At 43.0% G+C, this 25,680-nt stretch overlaps 1 protein-coding gene across 1 annotated transcript in view; it reads right to left on the minus strand.

The window, feature by feature from the left end:
* plekhg2 (pleckstrin homology domain containing, family G (with RhoGef domain) member 2) overlaps nucleotides 1–25,680 on the minus strand; it is a 96,461-nt gene that overhangs the window by 25,768 nt on the left and 45,013 nt on the right. Inside the window, exons 5-6 of the mRNA XM_071495932.1 lie at nucleotides 21,979–22,079; nucleotides 2,305–2,371 (exon numbers count right to left, since the gene is read on the minus strand). Of these exons, the coding sequence (XP_071352033.1) occupies nucleotides 2,305–2,371; nucleotides 21,979–22,079 (168 nt within the window). The remainder of the gene's footprint in view (nucleotides 1–2,304; nucleotides 2,372–21,978; nucleotides 22,080–25,680) is intronic.

The raw sequence follows: 25,680 nt of genomic DNA on the forward strand, positions 1-25,680 counted from the left end.
CTCACTTCACACAAGAGATGTGAAGAGGAACACAATTATTTTTACTGGTTTCTGCCTGTTAGATCATATTTCTCATAATCATTCATACAAAACATTTAATGATTTAATATCTAATATCTGTGCTGATGATGTCACATATATTCTGATGATCTGTGGAGGATGTGAAGAGTAGATTCACAGTCAGCTGAATTTGACATAACAAACTTCCTCATGTCACAGACACATTCCAACATCTCTCCTGGTCCAGTGAAAGGTCGATATCTTTCCCCTCAATCTGCCTAAACAGGAAGTTACACAAGACATTTCCCGTAATTTGATTTGATTTGGAGAGTAGACAATTAGACATTTATCTCAGGCAGTGAGAGAGGACAGACTTTGTACCAGACTGATGCAGCTACTGTGTATCTGCAGGTCTGGTGCAGTCAGTGTAAGGACCTGTAAGAGTCTGGCTACGTCCACACTTGGTTAGTTGCAGTAAATCCTCCGAAGGAGGAACAGCAAAGACAGTTGTAGAGTTCAAGTATAGAATTTAACTGAACAACAGCTGCTGCAAAGACAACAAGGTCACTAACACTTTCATTCATTATCCATGTTGTTTCACCACTGGTAGTCCAGGCTGATAACAGCCAATCAGGAGCCACCGTGGGTGTCTACGTCATCACTTCCAAAGGTCTCTGTTTATGTCCGTCCAGACTACAACACAACCCTGGAGTCTTAGACAGAGAAGAGTAAAAGAGCAAAAGAGTTTTAAAACGAAAACGCAGCAGTGAGGACGGAGCATCAGTCACTCTCATTCTTTGTTTCTGACTCTGACTCCTGCTGCTCCAACCATCACTTCCCATCAGTCAGGAGGTCACAGAGAAAGACAGCATTGTGTCAGACCCTCTACACACACACACACACACACACACACACACACACACACACACACAGACAGGTCTTAAAATAACTCTCTAACAGTTTAATTTAATGTCCACTGCTGACAGGAAGCTCAGTTCAGATTCAGTCTGAACAAACATGAAACCACCTGAAGCTCAGGTTACTTCATCTTAGAAATAAGTAGATGAATCCAATAGAGCGTGAGCTACAGTGACACTTGGAATAATCAAAACTCCAGCAGAAGTCATTTGAAAGAGTTCTAAACCCTCACGTGATCATTAGTCCTAACACAGCACATTACCCTGCACATTAAAGTCTCACAGAGAACAGCTTCATGCAGGAGAACAGAAGAAACAAAGTCATATGAAGCAGAATCATAAGAAACAGTTTGTTTATTATTAGTGTGTGAGGCGGTGACATATGAGACCAATAAGAGAGAGTGAAAGTCTGAGAGCTGTGACGCACACAGGCACAATTTCACTTAAATCTACTGTAACACACACACACAACAGGACTAACAATCAACAGCTCAACCAGCTTCACCCACAGGCTGCATATCAACCACAACTTCACAGTGAGGGGCTGAACAGAAAAATGTTTCACTTCACACAGAGCTCAGAGTCCAGTTTGGATCAGCACGTTTTCAGTTTCAGTTTAATTTCCTCACTACAGTCTGATCAACATGTGCAGAACTCCTGTGAGTCGTCACAGTGAGCTCAGAACAGTGAGATCGACCAGCAGAGGCCTCTGGCTCTCAGGCCACACGCAGCCTGCCGCCCAATTCATTTTGATTTACAGTTCATATTTTCCTAATAAGACACTAGACCTGGTATGATACTGTTATGAAAGCTCAATAACCAGTTTTATCATAACATCACACCCCCTCCGAACCTGATCCCCTGCATGACTGGAGTCTGAACAGTTAGAGCCAAAAATAGAAAGTTTGTCCAAAGGGCATTAAAATCTACGTGGTTCATCATCTGATGACCAGGGATGAGATCACATCAGTCTCTGTGTTAGATATTCATCTCTCTGGTGTGTAAGTTTAAAATCTGACCAGATGCTAAGGGGGAAAGGTCAGAGGTCACCAGAATCAGGACCAGGACTCTTCCTCTCATCATGAATATCAACAGAAAATCTGATGGAGATCTGCCTGTCTCTGTCTCTGCAACACGTGAGGACAATATCACGACTGTCCACACACACACACACACACACACACACAGTAAACATGTTCATTGGGTGTCGGTTTGAGACACAGCAGGAGTGTGCGTGTTTTGGAGCGAATGGAGGGAGCAGTTCAACTGGTTTACTGAGTGTTTGGGGTCCACAGTGTCATGTTTCTTGTCAACTAACAACCTTACACACACACACACACACACACACACACACACATACACACACATAGAGCTGTACTGTACTCACCCTCTCTACGAAGCACTCAGCGATGGCTGCAGCATGAGGACTCCTCTCTAAATCCTCCAGCAGATCACTGAGGAGACACAGACAGAGATGTCAGAGATCACAGTGCTGGAAACCAGCAGGAACGTGGACAGAAGTATGTAGATGCACAAATATTAAAGCCACATGTGGTGGTTGAACGTGTCATTTTGACACTATGTTCCTCCACTCCTCTGGTTTCCGAGCTCCCACCAGATGTGGAACCTGCTGCAGGGATTTGGACCCACCAGCAAACCCTGCAGGATTTGGTTTCTCTGAGTGTTTATTACCTGAGAGCTGCTGTATTTTTCTTCGATCACGGCTGACTGACCTGTTGTTACTAGAGCTCCAGAGAGAAGCCTGAGAGAGGAGATGTAAAACTACACTGAGATGGTTTTTGGTTCTTAAAACCACAAATATATCCTCTGATGGAGATCAACCCAGGAGAAGTGTAAAATATGGGATCTTTAAATTTTGGATAATGACACCACTGCAGGCACCTTGAGCTGAGGTATCAGGATGAGTATCATCCCTACATCCTGTGCCTGCACTTCTTCTTGTTGGGTCTTGCAGGACCTGCAGGATCCAAATCCTGTTCTGAAGAAAATCATCACCTACTGACAGGAAACAGCACAAACAGGTCAGATTTCTTTTAGTCAAACTGATTCACAGCCAGGCTGGTTCTCTGGGGCCATGGAAAACATTTAACTCTGTAATAAATACCAGTCTTGTTACTGTGGCGCTCAGTCACAGTGAGAACAGACTGTGTTTCAACACGAAGGTTAGTGTGACGCTGAACTGACTCCAGAACCTGCAGACTGTTACAGCTGGCAGCCGTCCATCCTCGAAACTCTCCCTCCATTCCCACAATTCATCCACATCGTCATCCCTTTATCCTGCCAAGTCCCAAATACTGCTGCTACACACACACACACACACACACACACACACACACTCACACACACACAACCAATTTCCACAAGTCATTTCTTTATCACTCCATCTTAATTCTTGTCTTCTGCTCCTGTCTCCTGTATCCATCCATCTATCCACAGTCTTTCAGCCAAAACCAGTCACAGCTCTGCTAATACACACATTACACACAAACACACGCACACACAACAAAACACAACACACAGAATGAAGCATTTACATATACAAACAAGTCCAAATGACTTTTTAAATACAGACATGTGTAATAATAACCTGTGTCTATGTGTGTGCGTGTGTGTGTGTGTGTGTCCTCTGAAAACTACATCATCACCTGGACCCTGACCAGGATCAGATTTCACCCTCTGACCTCTGACCTGCTGTGGAGGGAGTTCCATGTGTGTCTGTTCATACCACTCTGGTCTTTGTATGAATCACAGTAATCTATTCACTTCCTGGTTAATGAGGATATTAAACACTGATCAGATGGTCCTGAGGCCTGACATGGTCAAAACCTGGAGACCAGATCGGATCAGTGTGGAATCCAGATCAGCTCTGACTGGTCCTGTGGTGGAAAACATGTGCATCACGGTCTGAGCGTCCTTCACATGAACTAGTTGTCTTGATGTGTTGCCCACCCTCTTTCTAGTCTCAATGTCATGAATCGTACACACAGGGACAACAGCGCCCCTCCTTGAAGAAGTTTATGTTCCCATTCAGGAACGTGACAATGGGAATAAAACAAAGAAGGACGGCACAGTGGTGCAGTGGTGAACTCTGTCGGTTCTGTTAGATGTAAGAAATAATCTGACACCAATGAAAAATTTATGAAATCAAAACATTTTCTTTTTTATTCCAAATGTTCACATCAGTAGAATTTTCTAAATAAAAATATAAAGAACATGAAAAACCTCAATAAATAACTAAATAACTTCAGAGTTGTCTCACTGTAAATAACCCACATTATAAGGTCAGTGCCCATCAACACATGAAGCCCCTTTAAGGAGGTTTTCTACTGAGTTGTGTTTGGTGACTTTTAAAACCTCTGAGCTTTTTCACTTTCATAAATCAGCTGGCAACATATCTGTAGATATTTTGGACAGACCTGATCTCTCCCTCTCAGTGAAAATGCTCTCATGTGGGGGGAACAGAGTTGCTACTGAGATAGAGAAAGCTGCATTTAGAGACACTGCTGTGGCGTAAAGTTTGTCAGCCCTCAGGGGCCCCCTTGCAGTTGCCTGCCTTGCCTGTTTGTAAGCTGTGCCTCTGCCCGTAGGTGTGAATGTGAGTATGAATGGTTGTTGTTCTCTATGTGTTAGTCCTGTGATAGACTGGCGATCTGTCCTGGTTGTACCCCGCCCTCACCCAATGTCAGCTGGGACTGGCACCAGCCTCCCCCCTCCCTACAAGGATAAGCTGTATGGATCATGAATGAATGGATAATGGGAACATAAGTTCAACAATTCACTGTCCAGTAGGAAACTGTATTCATCCACAGAGCCTTAAAACACCAAGGCTGCCTTGCTCTGTACAAGGAATTGAACCACCCCCTCTGGCAGTACAGATCACACTTCTCTACAGTCCAGCCCCTTTATTTCTGCATCACTGCTTATAGAGAAAATATAGAGCTGTGTTTGACTGTTTGATGGCCTGTTCTAAAGTTCCTGGTGGTTCCTGTGCTTTGTGAGCATTGTCACCTCTTCAGTGAGCAACAGTTACACGGGAGATGAAAGTGATAAATGCTGCAGACAGAGAACAGCTGCAGCACTGAGCCCAGCTCTGCTCTCTGAGGATTTCAACACAAAATGAATATTTATAAAACAGTTTGGTCATTCTACATTTCTCCATCTCTGTGTTCACTGAAACACTCTGCTGAGCGTCTTCTTGTTTTCTCTGTTTTAATCTGAGTCCATGTGTTGAGTGACTTTCTTCACGCCTGCATCTCTGAACATGTTCACACCACATGGTCTCATTTCTGAAACCAGGTCAGTGGGGAGAACGTGGCAACAGAAGCTTGGCTCAGTCCTCAGTCCATTCCTTTTGTTTACGTGCACAACATGTGTGTTTTTCATGTGCAGACATATAGTGCATAATGTTGTAATTTCACACACGCACAATGACCACAGCTGTTGGCAACCGATTTATAATCAACCAGCAATTTACTGTCAAACAGGAAACTTATTGTTCAAGCTGCTTTCACACCAACTGCAAAACTGTGACACTTTGCAGAGACACACTGTGATTCTCACGTCAACAGTGTACGTGTGTCACAGTGGGTGAGAAACACTGAAGACGAAGGATCATTGATCAGCGGAGAGAAATGAGTGAGGCTGTGTGCACGAAATGTTATGTTAAGTTAGTTGTTTTTCCTGTTGCTTATATGTTATACAGTATGTGTTATATTGTGTGAATAATGTACATGAGTTTTTGGCGACGTTTCATGAGTCTGCCTCCTGTCATCCTTCTCCACCGGTGGGATTTTTCTGACGCATTTCAATAACTTTGATTTTTGATCACTCAATAATGAAGAAAATAATTCAACAATTTGTCATGCTCATCACTAATGTGTGTGTTAATACACACTTGTTGATAATTCAGTTGTCAGTGAACCTCAGCACTTCCTCAAAACAGGAGTTATATATTTGTAGATGCTAGAAGGCTTTTAATGTGAAAATCCTGTGCAGTGTTTTATTGTGATATAGATAAATGAAATAGATAGATAAAATAGATTTTTAAAAATTGAACTACTGGAGGAATTATTACTGTAAACCTGAGAATCTGTTTAAATAACCTATGATTACAGACCATTAAGCAAAATGAACCTTAAACTTCAAACTAAACTACATACAAACAAAATACATAAAAAAAATTCCCCTCATCAGTCTACACTTGAGGTTCCGATCTGCAGAAAGATACAAAAACATTTGTGCTGCATTGAAGGTTCCCAGAGCACAGTGGCCTCCATCATTCTGAAATGGAAGAAGTTTGGACCAATCAGGACTCTTCACAGAGCTAACCACCTGGCTAAACTGAGCAATCAGGGAGAGGTGATCATGTTTTTGTATCCTTCACCAGTCACAGTCCTCTCTCTGAGCTCTGCTGGCAGTTTCTTCCTCCTCGTGGTTTCTGCCTTGATTCATCTTCAGCTGAGACCTTATACAGATGGGTGTGTGTCCAATCAGCAGGGTTTACCACGGGTGGACTCCAATCAAGGTGCAGAAACATCTCAGAGACGATCAAGAGAAATGGAGGAACCTCAACTAAACTTCAAGTTGTCATGCCTCAGCTGGATAGCTGAATTCCCTTTTTTGTTTCCCCCAGTGTTCTTTGTCTTGTACTTCCTGTTTTATTTTGATACTCACCTCTTTTCTCGTTTCAGGTTCCTCACTTCCTGCCCTCATGTGTCCTCCCCTTGTGTGATTACCTGCCCTGCCCTAATGTGCTGCACCTGTGTCTCATTGTCTTCCCTCTCCCAGAGTATTTAGTCTCAGTGTTCCCTTCCTTCTGTGCCAGTTCGTCTTGTTCTTTATGACTACGTTCCAGCCTTTATTCCCTGTGTGCCTTATTTGTATCTTGTCTTGTTTTTGATTTTTGACCCTGCCTTTGCCTTCCGATTTTGATACCTTTGCTCCGTGGACTGATCTCCTGTGTACCGACTTTCGCCTAATTAAAGGACATTGAGAACTTGCTTACTGTGTCCGAGCCATTGTTCAGCCCTGACACAAGTGTCACAGCAAAGTGTCTGAATACTTATGTCAATGAGATATTTCAGTTTTTCTCTTTTTCTAAAATTCAGTTTGGACTTTGTTGAGTGTAGATGAATGAGAAGACACTGTTTTTGTTTTTTTTATTTTAGCATGACACTGCAACATAAGAACATGAAATAAGTGAAAGAGTCTGAATCCCACTGTATTTAGGACTATATACTATATCATAACAGTAAAGTAAATCATGAAAAGTGAAAAACACTGAAGCTTTACATGTTTTCTTTGGCTGACATTGAACATGTCTTCATCTATAACATGTAGGTTGAATATTTCTCTGCTGGTGTGGGTGCTGAGGACATTTGACGACCTCTATGCAGCTGAAACTGGTCGTTTCCCCTCACTGCAGTTTAAAGATAAGACTCAGGCCTTTATGAGAACTCAAGCAGTAAAATGAACTGTTGCATGAGACTGAAACCTTCTGGAACAATCTCTGAGAAGTTCACATTTTGTTTTTGCTTCCTGGAACAGATTCTTGTTGCTGTGCAGAAACACGAGCCAAACGTCTGATATCTGAAAACTGCAGCTCACTGAACAATATGTCAGGAAAGACTGGAGCTGCTGGAGCCTCTGTGATTCCAGTGGAGGGATATTACAGCTAAATATATTTTACATTACATCAGATGACTGTAAAACAGAGGAGCGGTTAAAATGAACAGATATGTCATCATGTGTGAGGGTCAGGAGGAAATTCACAGAGAGGAGAGGAAAGGAAAGGAAAGGAAAGGAAAGGAAAGGAGACTTAAAATGACTGAACAGGGCCAAACTGAACTGAATGAGGTTAAACAGGGTCAAACACTACCAGTCAAACAACTGGACCAAACAGTGCTGGACAGGACTGAACCTGTCCAGCACCATATCATTTTCTGATAATTTCTGTCAGCTTCTTCAGTGTCAGTGGTTCAAGAGGTTGAGGAGGTTTTTTACCTGACACATGCACATAGAGGATATGATGTCACTGACCAAGACAGTTTAATGCAAAAAAGTAACATGCTCAAATTCTACTTCCTGCTACAATCTAGTCATTTATGTGTCAGTCCCAGCTGGACCACAGGAGGACAGTCAGGAGATTTAATGAGATTTAATGAGATTTATTTCCTCATCAAGGCTGTTTTTCCTCATCAAGGCACACACACACACACACACACACACACACACACACACGTACCCACACACACACATACACACGCGTGCACACAATATGTGGTTGCACCACAGAACTCTTGCTGCATTTTCATTTAACAAGCTGAAGTCAAGTCTCTCATTATGACAAATACACACACACATATACATATTTATTTTGTACACAATGAGACACACACACACACACACACACACACACACACACAAACACACTCCTATTCTTCCTCTTGTCCCCAACTTGCTCACTCTCACTTTCCTCGGGCGTCAGGCCTCATTTTGTGGCCAGCGGACATCATTAGTGGGGGATTGTGGGAGAGGAAGAGGGAATTCTGGGTGTTTTTTTTTTTTTTTATGGAGTGAAAACAGAGGAGGGAGAGGGAGAAGTATGGGCTGGTAGAGAGACACTGATACACATAAAGTGAGACAGACAGGCCATGCTGTAATAAAAAACAGTTTAATAAGACATAAACAAAGTGTAGAGAATAAAGAGACAGAGTGAGGATGAGCTCAGGGTCAGAGAGAAGATGTTAGTCAACAGAGAAATCCAGCTGATAATTAGAGACAGGATGGAAAACATGTTTACTGTGGGAATAAAGTCAAACATGTCGAGAACAATGAGAAAAGGAAGAAAGCACAGAAAGAAAGAAGAAAATACAAGGAGAGAGCTGTAAAAGTTTTTATGTTTTATGAACAATCTTCTGCAGAGACTTCAAACCTGCTGCAGAGAGACAGTGCACCATGGTCCCTGTCTGAGCAGGGACTAGCTCACAGTAACAGTTCTCCTGGATAGTGCAACAGCCAAGATTTGAGAGTTGGTTGTTGAGAAGTGTCACATCCAGAGGCCATGATGTCACCAAACCAAACCCAAGCTGACCAGACTCCACACGAGCAGAGTAACAGTCTGTAGCACGTTTACACTGATGAGTTGATGAGTAAAGTAGAAAAAAAGTACTGAAGAAAGTGAGTGCTGTTGATGCACAATTGTCACATAATGAAATACAAAAAGTAGCTGGAGAAGCTGCTCACAGCTGAAAAGGATTAACATGAACCGGGCATGGTGGTGAGACTGCTCCAGAATGTACTAACTCTTAAAGTGGGGATCTTTGTTGCACATCATCCCCTGTCTCTCATTTCTCTCCCCCCTCATTTCCTCATCTTCATCACTCAACAATAGCAGTGTAGTACACACAGGACACTGTTGGTTTGTTGTGTGGGACAAACCAACCAGAGGACAGTGTCGGAGCGCTCTTGAATGCACCAACAGGGAGTAGGCCGATGAGCAAACTCCAACTCAGTCACATGACATTCAGCTGAGCAATGGTGGAACTGTGTCTCAGTCGGTCGGTCGGTCGGTCGGTCGGTCAGTCAGTCAGTCACACAGTTACTCAGTCAGTCAGTCAGTCATGCTGTTGAGCTTGAGCCATAAACTCCTCTGTAAACAGCAGAAGAGTTCACAGCTTTTACAGACAAATGTGAAAACATACTAGCTGTTAGCTGACTACATAACCTGCACACACATACAGTTGCACAGTGCATGAACACAAACACTTCTATTTTCCTATCTAACTGCGTGGTTAAAAGAGAATTCCAGTTCCTCTTTTTTAAATTTCCATCTGATTTATTGTCTCTCTGGCTGCAGAACAAACCAATCTCAAGCTAATTTGTTAATATGATTCCTATTGTAGTTTCTTATTGGCTACTGCTTATGTCAATCAAACACTTAACTCAGATTTCCCATTTCCATCCATACATTAATGCAAAAACTCACATTGAGATGCCCGCAGTGTGAACACAGGCAAACAAACAGTGTACTGTAGTATTGTTGATCAGCCACACAGGATCAGGAAAAGAGAATGCACCTGTTTCATTCGTGTAAATCTCCTCTATCAGTTGTCACCAACAGCAACTGAAACTTCCTCCTGTAGATAATCAACATTTTCCTCTCACTACTGAAAGGATTCGATCAGTTTTAGACACTAAAACAACTTTTCAGGTTGATCTCTTCATAAACTCTCGGTCATTCTGCCTCCTGTCTGTGCTGCATCTCACTGATATCATCCAGCTATAAAACTGCACACAGCTGCTTTTCCTCACTTCTCTTTATCTTCACTAAACTTGTGATTTTTCGGTCACATTTTTAATTTATATTTGAATGTTTATGTAGTTTTTTTTCACCTCAGCTGCATGTCACTTCTTTTCTCAGGGGTTTTAGCTGCTAAATAAACAAACCTACCCCTGACCCCACATGACCCCATGACACCTGAACCCTAAACACCCGAGACTGGGCCCTCTTCTGAGGGCCAGGGCCAAACCAAACACCCGGGGCCAAGGTCTGTTTTTCATCCTCACGCAGAGCGAGTCGACTCTTTAACAGAGTGATAAACAGCAGCTGACTGTGAGGCATCTGAGATATGCTGCTTAACTAAACTGATGATAGACAGGAGAAGAGGAGGAGGAGGAGGAGGAGGAGGAAGATGAGGAGGAGAGTTATATAAGAGGACAGTGATAAAGACCAAAGAAAAAAACATGAAGAAATACATAAAAGTTGCTTTATCAGCTTCATCCTGTGGGGGTTGGAGGTGTTGGCACCGAGAGATAAATTCAACAGAAATTCTCCTTCAGAGGCCGAGCTGCTTGCGTGTCTGGTATTTGACCAACTGGAGAACATGGTTAGTTGTGTTCAGATGCAGCCGAGATCCACACAGTCACTTCCAGAGGAGACAACAAACATTACATTTCATGGACAGATTTCAGATGTTAATTTTTCCTCCAAAGCCTCGAACCCTGAACGTCACATCCTCTGTGTTCACGACCCTGAACTTACTGTGAGCTAAGCAGCGGTTTGCTGGCAGCTGTGAGACTGACTGTCGAGGCTGTGAAGACCTTTTCAGGACAGACCTTTGGACTTAAAGCACAGGTGTAACCACTAACATTAACCATGGCAGTGTCCCTTTACCTCATGACAGTGAACAGGCATTTACATAACAGGGTCCTTCATGGAATGCAGTTAAGGTTAAGGCTAAGGTGTATTGTGCATATGCTTGCGCATGTACATGTGCACCAGTGTGTCCTTGTGTGTGTGCTAGAGGAGCACCAGATACAAAAAGAGCACAGACTTTCTTCTTTAAAGATCTACATGATGAACAAAGGAGCAGGTTTTCTCTTTTTACAGCTGAGGTAACGGTCATTATCTGACAAACTTAAACATGTCTCTTCCTGTCACTCCCCAACTTTCACTGGCTTATGCAGTGGGACAGAAGTGGTCTGGCCCACTGTCAGCTCAGCCAGTGGTCCACAGCAGCACTGTGCCTCTGCAAAGTTGTGTAATTGCGACTTTATGACATTTGATAAGATTCTGATGCAGCAGCAGCAGTGATTTTGCAGAGGTGGGCGGGAACACTGCTGTGAGATATCTCTGTGCTACTGTAGCAGCAGCACTGGTCACCTTGCTGGTATTTAGTGGACAGTTGACAGTGAAGCAGCAGACATAGAGAAGAGGAGCGAGGAGCAACAAAGGTCCCTGGACTGATTCAGAGCAGGGATGCTATGTGCTGCAACCACTCAGCTACTGGAGCCCTCTGGTAAATTATGTATTTGCTTATCAGTGAACATCATTTACTGCATGTACTACACAACCTGGACTGGACTAATGCTTTGATGACTGTGCATATATCTGACATTTATGGAGAAAAAACTAATTTAAGACACTGAAGAAAACTCTTACAAGTGCATCAGTGTGTGTGACAGCTGTTTATCAGCAGGAGCGTCACTGCCATCTGGAGTCTGATCCAACAGAAAGACTCAATCATATTAACTGCAGGGTGGACAGCCTTATCTCTTTCATTTCTCTCAAACAGCCAAGGAGCCTGAAACTGTCATTACTCATCTATTGTTTCAGAGTGGGATTTTAGATTCCTCTACCTGCAGAGGGGAAAAGAGTCAGAAATGAAAGGAACACAAACATTTAAAGCCTCTAAAAGTTGGATTTGTTACACTCAGAGACAACAATACAATCACTTCCTTTAATTTACAAATAACTGTGTCAGGTTAAAGTTGTATAATCTGCCTCTGAACTTCAAGGCTTTGATCGACCTCTTTTAATGACAGTGAAGTGAACCATGTTACTTCATGTCATTTCTCAGCAGTTTGTGACAGTTCTGCACAGTGACACACAGATTATACAGCAGCTGGTAAAAGGTTCATGGATTATTGAAACAATCACAAACTGCACTGAACATGTGATTTGTTTGGAGTTCAGTTCATCTATAGCTACAGAGAGTATTCATCTGAGTAAAACAAGTGGAGCTGAGGAAAGTACACTTCTGTTTCAGTCTTAACAACAGACAATGACTTGAACTATCACACACAAGAAAAAGAGAAATCAGCTATTGAGAGTCAACGTCAAGTGCACCACAAACTGTGTGTCTCCATGCCTGTTGTTTTCTGTGTAGGTCCACAGAGTGTGTAGTAGTGTTAAGATGCAGGGTGTTAGGACAGTGAGCAGTGGGGGACTAACTGAGAATGACCAGCACTGTGGCTTCTGGAGGGTGATGACCACAGGAGCAGGTTACTGAGGACATAAATGAAAAGCTGGATCTCAATTAACTCAATTACCCAGTTCCTCTTCTTCTCTGTATTGTACAGTGTCTCTCTGCTGGTTCACAGCCTGGACCCTGATGTGTTGCGTTAATATGATGAAACACAAAACTAATGTAGAAATATATACCAAGCACGATCAGGTGATGAACCAGGACCAAATGACGTTTGACGTGGGTCATTCCACATAAGTAGAGCAAATACACAAAGAGAAAGTGCAGACTGCTTGTTTAGGCAGCGTTTGTAATGAGGCTGCTTCCTACAGACTGAGCAGGGGTGGAGGTGACAGAGGTGGAGGTGATAGAGGTGGAGGTGTCATCCATTGTCTTCCATTTTTTGCCTCCAGTGAGTCTTCGTGGTCAGGATATACCAGCATGTTCGCACAGGAACTACACAGCAGAGCAGGCATTCCTATCTGCTGACTGACGCTCCTGTATGTACGGCCTCTCAGGTGTGTGTGTCAGGTGTGTGTGTCAGGCATAGGTGCTGAAACCTTGGGTGCAACAAGTCATGTGGGACATTCAGCTGTTTAAAGCCCCCACCAGCAGAAACAAACTGGCACCTCTGGTGTCAGGTGTGTTTTACATGTGTTAAATAAATATTATATGACACTATATGACGTGAGCTACGTTGGAATTTATTCTGAAAATGACAGTTGACAGAAAAATAAGTTCTGGATTTTTCCATCCATTTCATTATCGTCAGAGTTTTCTCCAGCAGCATCTAGTGGTCATCTGAAGAACTGCAACTTCACGTATTATTGCATCACTGACATTGCTCAGCTGGGGAGCTTTTCAGGTTCACCTCTCTGTTCTCTGTGACCAGTGTGGCCTGTGCTGCAGATTTCCATCTAACTCACACAGAACTCACCTGACACACCGATGAGTGTCCAGACTACACAACATACCCTTTCAAATTAAAATGCAGCGCGTGTGATCCGACCACCCTGCAGATCACTAACTAGTATTTACTGTTGGCTGTCTTGTGGTTGCTGCCTGTAACGTGCAATAACTCACAGTGGGTATTGTGCTATGAAAACAGACCTGAGTGCAGCAGTTTAACAGTACCTCAGACTTGTGTTGATTTACTGCTCGCAGCGCTGTGGAGGTGCTCTAACTGTAAAACTCAAAAATCAGTATGTTTCATGAGCTGAAACAGCCTCCAATCAACTCAACCCCATTTCAACTGATGAAGTGAGAGATGTTTCCACACTGCTGCTACATGTTTCTCAAGAGTGGGTGACTTTACAGAAACTGACTGATTGCATCAGACACATAAGTTAACACAGGGTGTAGCTGAAAGGTGAAGTGGACAGTAGAAGATAACAGAGTGTTTCTATGGAGAAGTGTGTTACTTTGAGTTGAGACAGAATCTGAAGTGAATTTTAAAGGAGGCTTGGTCTTGTATACAAGGAAGATTAAATGCAGAGAGGTGCTGATACACTTCCACACAATGTGAGAGAGGTTTTATGAATCTACTTCACAAATGTACAGAGACAAGAGGAAAAGAACAAAGACCTGAAGTTAGCGTTGAGTTTTCAGATCAAACAGCAACACTGTGCCATCTCCTAGAAATGATGTTTGTGTACAACTAAACTGGAACAGCAAATATATTTGGAGGGAAATGTAACTGTGACCGGATTATTTTTCTATAAAAGCAAAGATGTTAAGACACAGAGATGTTGATACTGAATGCATCAGTAAAATGTTCAAAGATTACATGTTTCATTTCCACCAAAATATCTGATCTCACAGTCCACCCTCCACCTGTAGTGACTCCAGCGTCATTAAAGTGGTTCCTGGTTCTGTTCAGAGTCTCACAGGACCTGGTTCAGGTCAGACAAAGATCCAGGTCTGGTTTAATACAGAACAAGCTCATAACCTGTTTATTTACATTTAACCCGGACCACCATCTTGTGGTCCAGGTTTTTCAGTTGTTGAAATATTGTATTCACACATACACAAGTGCAGCTCATAGCTCTTTCTAACTCAAACAGTGTGTAGGAATACAGTATTCAATGGTTGAAAACATGTAGTTTCAAAGTAAAGAGCTGTTTGACGGCAAGATAAAGAGGTGAAAATATTCTGAGTAAAGCGTAAACTTAAACTGGTATTAAACTGAATCTTCTGCAGGTAAAACACTGACTACAGAGAAGAACCTCACACAACCCCATGATAAATAACCTGAACTCTCACTTTAACTTCATGCAGCTGAGTCAAAATACTTAATTGCTACGTACCTTTTAATTTTATTGTTAATTAATTCCCACATGATTTAAGGTATGCTTTAATTTTAGGATTTTGCCCAAACACTTAAGCCCATAGTGCAGTGGTTTGTATTTTACCTCGACTGTGATTAATACTCAGCTACAACATGACATCATAAATTCTACTTCAACGTCATCAAACAGTGACGTCTCGCTGTCTGTGAGGACTCGTCCTCTTTCTGCTGAAAGTCAGTGTAGAACACTTCATCAAATCCTCACTCCTACTCTGAGGTAGATGGGTTCAGTCTTAGGTTTACTTTCATCACAGTCCCCAGGAGGCTCTCACATGTTTGATGAATACAGGTCAATAATATAATTAAAACATGAGAGGAACACACACAGTTTCACACTAAAAGACAACATCCATTGGGGGCGGCCCGGCAGTCAAGTGGTTAGGGCGCGTACCATGTGTGAGCGCAAGACGCTCTTAGCAGGCAGTCACCGGTTCGACTCCTGATCGGTCCGACTCTTTCCTGCATGTCATTCCCCTCTCTCTACCCCCTTTCCTGTCAGTCTCCACTGAACTATAATAAAGGCACAAAAAGCCCAACATCAACAGTAACACACGATGGATGTCTGTGTGAGAGGGCTTGTATTTCTGTATCTGTGAACATTTTGTCTGGCTCTCACTGCTTCAAAGGGTTCAGATGTACTTTCAGGTTTAAGGTTAGAAACATGGTTTAGGTTACGGTTGAGTTAAGAGGCTGAGGAATGTGTTCTGTCACTAAACGTCCTCACAAGTAGAGAAGAGCATTCGTGTTTGTGTGACATCATGTGGTCTGTGAACTCCGAGGTTAGCATTGGGGGGGTCAAATCCTGACTCACAGTGAAGGAGAAATGTGAGCACACACACAGAGAAATCAAAAATCAAAACTGAACAAAAGGAAACAAAGAAAATTCAGAGGCAGGAAAAATAGAAATAATAAAAAACCCACAACCACACACTAATCAATAGGGTCTGACATCACTGATCACAGCTCATCAATCACTAGTCTGACTCAGCTGCTGGGTCCTGGCCCAGTGCACCATGGGAAGACAGCGCTGATGAGGATGTGGTTAAAGTTTATCTGTCTGACTTCACTCTGTATGAATGGAGAGAATCTATGTGTGTGTGTGTGTGTGTGTGTGTGTGTGTGTGTGTATTAGTGCTCCAGTCACTCACTAACATACAAAAATGTATTAGTGGCCCAACTATGAAGCACAAATCAAATGTGAGCAGCAGTAAAACTGTGTCTCTTCCATTTATGTCCTTTTTCCTCTCTGTTAATATATCAACAATGGTTGATATATTAATATTAATACTGTGAAAGTATCAAAGCCTCAGTCCACAGAGAAATGCACACAGCCTGTATTCAGAAACTGAGCCTTAAAACCAGCCGTCAGGACTTCTGGAACTTTGTGATGTCACAACGAGTCTCTTCCCTCAGATATGGCCCCAGATCAGACTTCCCACACATATGAATGCTAGAAAAATAATTTAATGATACAGCTCTTTGAGACATTTTACGGAGGCTCGCCAAAAAATGGCTCTCTGGTTGTACCTGTAGTTCAGGGTGTGCATGAGAACGTGCATGACAGCGTGCTGCGTGTGTGTTCCAGGGCTGGACTCACTGGCCAATCACAACCAAGTTTCAACCCTCACCGACCCCAACATGGTGTCATGTTTGAACTATGCTGGATGATGTAGCCACTCTGGACTTGTTATGTCTGCCCATCTGGTACTGTGTGTGTGTGTGTGTGTGTGTGTGTGTGTGAGGGAAAGAGTCAGAACGACTGGGGGTTTTCTTATTTTCTCTCCTTTCTAGGACAAAGAAAGAAAGAGAGAAACCAGGTCAGATGTTTTTGACAAACTCTGCTCGACCCTGAGAGAGAGGGAGAGAGAGAGCAAGAGAGAGGGAGAGACAGAGGGAGAGAGGGAGAGTGAGAGAGTGAGAGTGAGAGAGGTGAATGAAGTTTCAGGGGATTTCTGAGAGCTTTCATTACCTCATTATTAACTAATTGACTTCATTAAATAAAATCTAATTAACTGCAGAGGGAAGCAGGCACAACCCCCACCCACCCCTGTCTCTCTCCCTCCCTCTCTCCCTCTCTCTCACTCCCTCTCTCCCTCTCTCCCTCTCTCTCCCTCCCTCTCTGCCTCACTCGCTCCCTCTCATATGATATTTCCCATGAGAACCAGGGGCAGGAAGCCTGGATGGAATGAAAACTGTGTGTGTTTGCACTCACACATTTGTGCTTTTGTGTTAGTGACTGTTAGTGTTTGAGTGTGTGTGTGTCCATGACATTGTTCCTCTGTGTATGTGTGTGTGTGTGTGTGTGTGTGTTGGAGCAGACACAAAGAAAGTGAAGTGTGAAAACAGGACTCTCAGTAGGGCGGGGTGGAGGGTTATATATGTGTGTGTGTGTGTGTGTGTGTGTGTGTGTGTGTGTGTGTGTGTGTGTGTGTGAGAGAGAGACATATTTTAACAGCTTCCTTCGCAGGCTCAAAGCAACCCCCCTCCCTCCCCACCCCAAACCAGCCCCGACTCCCCTCCCACCCATCCCACTAAACGCACATACACACAAAGACACACAGATACTTTCTCTTTTTCTTGAATGTTGTTAGTGTTTCTGTAGTTTAAGTCCTGAGTGGGAGGGTGCCCCTTTGCTTGATCATATTGACAGATATTTGATTGGTTGATTAGGTGTGTGCTCATTTGTCTTTACATGCAACTTTTACAAATTATGTTTCTGGTAAACTCTACAAATGAAAGGAACTCTGATTTGTATGTTCGCGTGTATGAAAAAAAATTTAATTGAGAAATCTGACAGAGAAAATGTGTATGAGTGTGGTGGGCAGAGCTGGTAGATAGATTTGTCTTAAACCAACCAAGGGATTCATGGGAAAAAAAAATCCTCTGCCCTTCACAGTTCAAGAGTTACGACCCAAACATCACTGGTTTCTTGGATAGTGGCCAAATTATTTGTTGAGTCACTTTTGGTTCATCCTGGCAGCAGCCAGACAAACAGCACCAAGACCACAATGTGGTTCACACCAACCAGTTTATATTCTGAAGTCACATGGATGTGTGTTCTGCAGTCTACACAGAAACTCTGGTGTCCCAGTGTCCTTAAATGCACCAACAGGAACCACACTGGTCACTTCATGCAACCACATCACAATCTAATAATGACATGTTTGGAAAAAAAACAAGCTTAGAAACACACAGACTGTGATGACTTATCTCTCTGCAGCAGGTTTCAAGTCTCCGTAGATGGAATCAGTCCTAAAGCAAATGAACTGAAATTTCAGAGTTAAGATATGCAAAGCCACCAACAGGCTCTTTGAATACATTCTCCTATTCCATTATTGATCTGGTGATCTGCCTTTTAACAGACACTGTGATGCTGTCTCCCTGTTACTGTTAGTTTATAGTCACTGCATTGTAGCGCTGTGCAAAGCATGGGACCCCACAGCCACAGGGTAATCCACACTGTTTCTACATATAAGAAAACTTCACTTTTAAACTGAATTTAATTCAGTTTAAACGCAGACTCCATGACACCTTTTGACCTTCAAATCACCAAAACCTGGCACACTAGGATGTCTTGCTTGGTGTTTTCAAACAGTAACACTGGTCCACAGTTGGTCCCATCCACTGAGCCTTTAAACACACAGCAGACGTCACGTGTAGGCAGCAGTGAAATCACTTAACAAGACCACAGATACATCTCAGTGTGCTCTCACCACAGTCTGCGCTCCAACTCAAACACAGCCTCGCTGCACACACTCTCTTCTCTAAACTGATGTGGAGAATCTGGGCTGCCGTCTGTAAAAACAACCATAATGCATTGAAGCAGCGAGCCAGGCTGTTTGACTGCATGTGAACATACCAGGAAGCACAGCCGCTCACTTAAAGTAGCGTGTCAGAGAAACAGGCACTCTCTCTCTCTCTCTGGGCGTGCGAGGCAGGGTGGAATATCATTCAGCATTCCTCCTCTGTAAAACCTGATCTGGTTCTTGAAGAATCTGGTTCAGTCATATTAGCTCAACAGCTGCTGTGCGGTTTCATCCCTGAAAAAAACTCAACAGAGCAGCATCGTCCTGGTGAGGATCAAACCCGCAGCCTTGGCAATGTTTGTGCCCTGCTCGAATCATTTCTGCCTCTCTGCATCTGAATATTTCCAGTATCAGCTTATCTCTCCGTCTGTCTTTATGGGACTCTGACCCAAAATTTGTTACCCACCAAATATTTTCCAGACTCAAATTTACCAAAAAATCCTACGTATGATCGTCTTGTTTCAGCAATGGAACAGCTTTTCACTGGTAGATGAAAAGTTAGTGACGAAACACCTCAGACTGTTCCGAATTCTATAGGAACAAACTTCTTGTCACTATGTCTGGTGTTTTAGTAGTTGGTTAAACTTTAGTCTTTATTACCAACAGGTGTCTCAGCCAATCCCATCAGGCTGATTCTTTCTTCTACTGATAGGGGTGCACAGGAAAACATAAAGCTTGTATGGCTTGTTTTGGGATAAATCAACAGCAGTAGACCCAAAATGCATCATCAGGACCATACAAATACAACACTAAACACAGCGACCCAGGTAGGGTTGATCAGACCCCAGCTGATCAGATGGTCATCCTCTTTGTCTGCCCGGTGATGCCAAGCAGCAAAAATGCTTTGCAGAGTGAACATCCTGCAAATCCTCGGCAGCCAATCTCCACAGGCTCACACCGGGTTTGCCGGCCTTAACTTCTACACTCTTCAATAAGCTCCTGGTACTTGTCCTCTTTCATATGCTCTTTCCAGTCGGTTCCTGTAATTCCAGTACTCTCAGAAATTGCCTTAAGCACCTGGTGACAGCAACCATCTCAAAGTCTCTAGCTATGATGTGTACACTTTCAGGACGGCCTTGTTGTTGTTTGTTTATGACACCATGTAGATCAGCTAGAGTTGTGCTAGTATTAGCATCTGGTGGAACATAGACAGCTGTAATATTTACTACTGTCAGCTCTCAGTAGATAGAAGGGCGACACATAACTGACAGAGCCTCTAAACCAGAGGAACAGTGACTGTCAATTATTTGGCTGTTTGTGCACCAGTCCTCCTCCTCTGTTCTCACCAGAGTCCTTGCTTCGGTCCAGACAGTGGATCGTGTGGCCTGCTAGCTGCACTGCAGTGTCAGTTATCAGAATCAGAATCAGAATCAGAATCAGAATCAGTTTTATTGCCAAGTATGTTTTCACATACAAGGAATTTTTTCTGGTGATTGGTGCAATTGATCAGCAACAGTGGGGCTCTCTAGGCTTGTTGATGAGGCTAATAGCAGATGGGAAGAAGCTATTTTTGTGGCGAGAGGTTTTGGTCCTGAAGGACCGCAGCCTCCTCAGCGGGTGAAGCCAGGTCTCCGTTATTACCATCACACAGCAGTCCCTGACGGACTTGTTAGCTGCCATCTGTAGCTCTAATTTGTCCTGAGGACTTGGGGCAGAGGTTGATCTGGCTCCTTTGACCACCTCATGAACCTCTATCCAGAGCTGTAGAACTCCTAAAGTGGGTTCCACCAACAATTTGAACCTTTTCCCTCTCTCTCTCACTGGCCTCTTTTTAACAGAGACAGTATTTTAATCATATTAGGCTCCAGAATGAGGATCGTTCATGTGCAGCACACGGTGCTGACGGACTGACTGTTCGCATCTCATACACATGGCATTCGGAAAAGCCCTCTTCTTCTGTGGTTCCAGCTGAATCTACTGAATGCTAGCACAGCCAACTGTCCTCTCCATTCCACAACACTTTCACTCATTCATGATCCCGTTGAGACCATTACCAGGACCTGCACCACCGATTCTTCCTACAGTCCAAATCATATTAATTCCTGGGACAATCAAAAGAGCTATATTATCCCTGTTATAATCAATAATCAACCACACACACTACCTGAACTGGGAGGGGTACATTTCCTAAATATTCACCCACTGGAATATGCTCAACAGTCATGCTGACCTGTCGCTTTTTTTTTGCTGTTGTTTGGAAATTAGTAAGAAAGTATTTAAATATTTCTGATGAAACTGAGCCTTCCAATCCCTGCAGGACAGTCCCCCACAAGTGGCTTCCAGGCAACAACCATACTTTGTGGTTGTGATTTGATTAGGATGTGAAAAAGATAATTCCAACTACAACTAAGGGAGAGCTGGATCGCCCACTTGAGGCTATGACAAAGTCTGGTTGTTTGCTGGAGGCCACTTGATCTGCCTCTGTGGACTGAAGAGCTCTACTGCTGTGTCATCTGACCAGGATCATCCTCTCCTGCTCCATGAATTTCCTCCTGGCCTGATTTAGTTTAAGCCCAGGATGAAGTCTTGCATACTTTTCCACAAATTTATCTTGCATTTTTTGTTGAATTTCCATTTGCGTGGGTTGATAACCTTGTGTCCGTCTGGGCTCCCCTGACAGTCACAAACCACTGCCCACTGTTTTATCTTTCATATTTGTGCGTTGCATTTATACAAACTAAGACAGAACACAGAAGAGAGAGAGAGTTTCATAATATCTCTTCCATCTGTTGTATGTTTTTTTTTACAGGAGTCACTGATAAAGTACCCTGTGTATTCCTCATGGGCACAAATCCTCACACCATTCTCAGGCCGAACTAAGAGCAAAGACTGCATCAAACTTCCCTTTCTTGTGACTGAACGTGCTGACGTTCAGCAGCTAGCTCAGCCTTGACATGTAGCTTTCTCATTACAAGGTTAATAAAAGACAGAAAAATCCACAAAAACCATCATGATGTGAAAATAGTGCTGCAGATACATCAGTGGTTGACCTAAAAACAGAGCTTCTGTAGGCTGAGTTTAGTATTGAACCAGAAAAAGACTGAATGTAGAATACAAGACTAAACAGAAGCAGCGTCTTTACAGCAAAGATACGAAAAACAAAGACACTACACAGTCGAGAGGAGGAGCAGGTGAGTTACCTGTTGAACTCGTAGATGTCCTCTATGTTGCAGAACAGAGTGCTGACCTGCTCCGGTTTCAGCGGCAGAGCTCCACAGTCGATGATACAGCCGAGATAGTCCTGCAGACACACACAGAGACGTGCTGTAAGTCATCACAGCTGAAATATACATGTTTTATTTTCATTGTAGGTTTTTGGTCAATGACTCATTTCAGTTTGACTGAGAGAAGGTCACTTTTCCTTTGCCAAAGAAGCACACAGGTTCTCCAGTGTTCTCTTGTGATTGTTGGTTTATTTGGTTTGCTCTGCACTACGTCACCTGTCCTGTTGGCCCCTGGCATCATCATCCACCAAAACACTGTCCCGATATTAAAACTGGTTGATTCTACACTTTTTTTTCGTCCTTTCACCTGAGATTCCAGCTCACTCAGGTGTTTGTTGTTTCACTCATTAGACTCATTCCCATAAAAATCTGGACAGTATGTGTGTTTCTGCTCACAGTGAACATTTTGACACATCATAGCAGGAAAAACTACAAACTGAACTAATAACATTAATAAATGCTGCATCACATGAAGGTTTACCAGCTCCTAGGCTCTGATGTTGTGCTTGTAGGCTCATGGGCATAACTCACCAGGTGGTTTACTGGAGCTGAGCCATCATTAGAATTATCAGTTACACCTGTGTGTTCCCTGTTAGGACCAGTCAATAAGTACATTCACATGACGCCTAATATTCCAATTACAATTGGTTTAAAAACCCAAACAGAATAAAAACGCCCCATAGAAACACATCTGTCAGAATAAACTGGTCCAATCAGTTTCAGAGGAGCAGTTCAAACCTTTTCATAAACCAATCAAAACAAAAACAGCTGCACCTGTAATTTAACCTGATTACTTACTGGCTGCTTCCTTTACGTGCATGTCCTCAAACACGTGCCAAGGAGATAAGACAGCCGCTGAGGAAGATGAATTCATCACTAAATGCATCAGTGCATATAAACACTAGACTGTATTAAATCACATCCCATGTCAACCTGAAATCTTCAATCGGGATGAAAAAACATCTGCACGTACAGCAACTGTTTCCTGCCCGAGACGCCTGAGGTTTGAACCCAAAGTTGTCAAAGTCGCTCAGCTTATTGCACTGTATCGTGTTTAGTGATGCTGTTGTCAACAGGGAACTGTATTAAAGTGCATTCACACTGTGACACTTCAAACATACACTTTCTCTCATTATGAAGAACAAGAAAGCCCTCCTGTCTCTGTGAAACCTCCTGGTTGACCTGTAGGTTAGAATTCACTTTAGTTCTTTGTCAGTCAGGTCACTCTGAGTGGGTTATTTTCATTGAGGACAAGTTCAGAGGACAAACAAGCGAACACGGACCTCATGAAATGAAGAATGATGCCACTCAGTAGCAGATGACAACTGTTTGACAACCAGTACGTTTCATAAAAGTAAAGTGGAACATCTGGCAGCCTGGAAGGAAGGAAATCAGTCAATGATCTACAGTAATGTTTTACATTTTCAGAAAACTGTAGCAGGTGACAACGTCTCTCATAAGGTGTAGATGCAGCATCCGGCCTCTCCTCACCCATCAGAACATAACATCATATCAAACCTTTCAGATCGAAGCTGATGGTGTGAACAGGAAACCAGCTGTGCTGTCAGAGACGCTGAGCCGAGGCTGGCAACAGACAGGAAGTCAAACAAAGACAGAAAACCAGGAAGTTCAACCTGTAAGGACCAGAGACGTGAAGCTGATATAATCAGATCTTCATAGACACATCTGGTCATGATGACTGACAGGTGGTGGTGAGGGACAGCTGCTGCAGGATAGACATGCTGAGACAGTGGTGCAGATTCTGATGAATATCTATATAAAAATGTTTTTTACCAAGTGCCCTCACAGTGAAATACCTGTAGTGTGTTGCATCAGCAGTTTGTGATGCACAGTCCATTAGTTTACACACCGCTCACACAGCGTGGGCACCTCCATTAAATAAAGCACAGTCAGTTCAGGTGGAGCGCTGACGCTGCTCTTGTATTAGCTAACTGGCACCAGCTGTTTCATGCATGCTTCACAGCTGTACCATCCAACCATAGTCGTCCTCATAACACTCATCACGCCAACACACCATCTCCTCCAGCTGCAGCTCAAACCAAACTCATCCTGATGTGAAGTTTTCTGATGTTGGTGATCGAACTAAAACTAAAGTCCACGTGTGTTTATTAAACTCTGATTCATCAAATCTAACTGTTGAATTATTTGATATAAATGTTTAATTCCTTCATGTCAAATGTCTGAATCCTTCCACTCTTCCAAACTCTGTCACAGATCTAATGGTAACTGATTTTCTGTGCTTCTTCTGAATTCTACTTTAAATAAATAAATCTGTAGTCAACAAACAGTTACAGTGAAAACAGGTTTGTAGCTGCAGCCCTGATCGTTTTCTAAAATAACTGGAATACACGCTGACAGTTTCAGTCTCCCCTGAAATGTTAATTCAACATCATCTGTCTTTGATGGCAGATGTGGAACATCATAACATACATAATAAATGCGGGATGTTGGATATACATATTTAATGCCATCCACATTAATATTCCAAGTATTAATACACTACTGCCTCATCTCTGGACAGAGAGGAAATGAGACGATCAGGGGAGCTGATGTACACAAACACTGTTTACTGTCGGTCAGTCATGCTGTAATGGAAACTTTACTGAAGTAAAATCCATCATACAATCCTGTCAAAGCCCAGATGAAATCACTTCCTGTGGTAGCTGGTAATTAGATTACACTGGAGAGGAGTTGGGGGCGAGAAACACCGAGACAGAGAGGGGGAGAGAGAGAAAGAGGAGATAAGAGACTGTCCTCATATTCACATCAACACAGTTTTATTAGTAACACACAGTGAAGCAAACAGAAGCCTGGACTCAGAGGAGCTGCCAGAGGAAATCAGAATATTCAAACACAGACAGAAACTCAGCCGCAGAGGAAGAGAAATGTGTGAGAAAGCAGCAGAGGCTGAGGTCAGCTCACCAGCTCCAGTCCAAGTTCCCAAACTAGGAACCGTGACGTCTTTCTACATGGCCACCAAAAAGAAAACATAATTTGATTTTACTCTAATCTAATACACTATAAAAAGATGCAGCATTTTTCAGCCAAAATAAAAGAATCTGGTCCTGTTCTGTTGATATGAAGAGGTGCAGCTACAGGAACTGGTCCTTGAGGGGCCACAGAGATTCTCCTTTCATAAAAATTTGCTCGGAAATATACAGTTTATGCAAATGCAGAGATCCAGAGATTCAGAACCGGGACCAGTCAGGACCAGTCAGGCCTGGCTCTGTGTTACTACAGCTCCTATGGATACAAACACTAAAACATCACTGATGGTCACATGCAGCACCACAGCCGACATGAGCCTCTCCACCCGACTGCTTTTCAGTGATTTTCAGTGTCTTTACTCTTGGCTCAGGTGTTACTGTAGCTGTTTGGCTAAAAAGCAAAAAGTCAAACAAAAAGAGATGTCAGAGCTTTGAGGATCTCTTCTTCTTCTGCAGTGGTTTAATGGAGACTGGAGAATCAGCCTGACTCATGTTCACACAGCAGTCGTGGAGGGAAACACATTCATTTGCATTTTGTTTTGGTGATGTTCTGGTACTTTGGTTCATTAGTGACAATCATGCAGATCACATATTTAATTGGCCTCTAGCG

This window comes from Trachinotus anak, unplaced genomic scaffold (assembly GCF_046630095.1).
Source record: "Trachinotus anak isolate AG129_WGS33_773 ecotype Australia unplaced genomic scaffold, CSIRO_AGI_Tana_v1 ptg000014l, whole genome shotgun sequence".
Classification (NCBI taxonomy): Eukaryota; Metazoa; Chordata; class Actinopteri; order Carangiformes; family Carangidae; genus Trachinotus; species Trachinotus anak.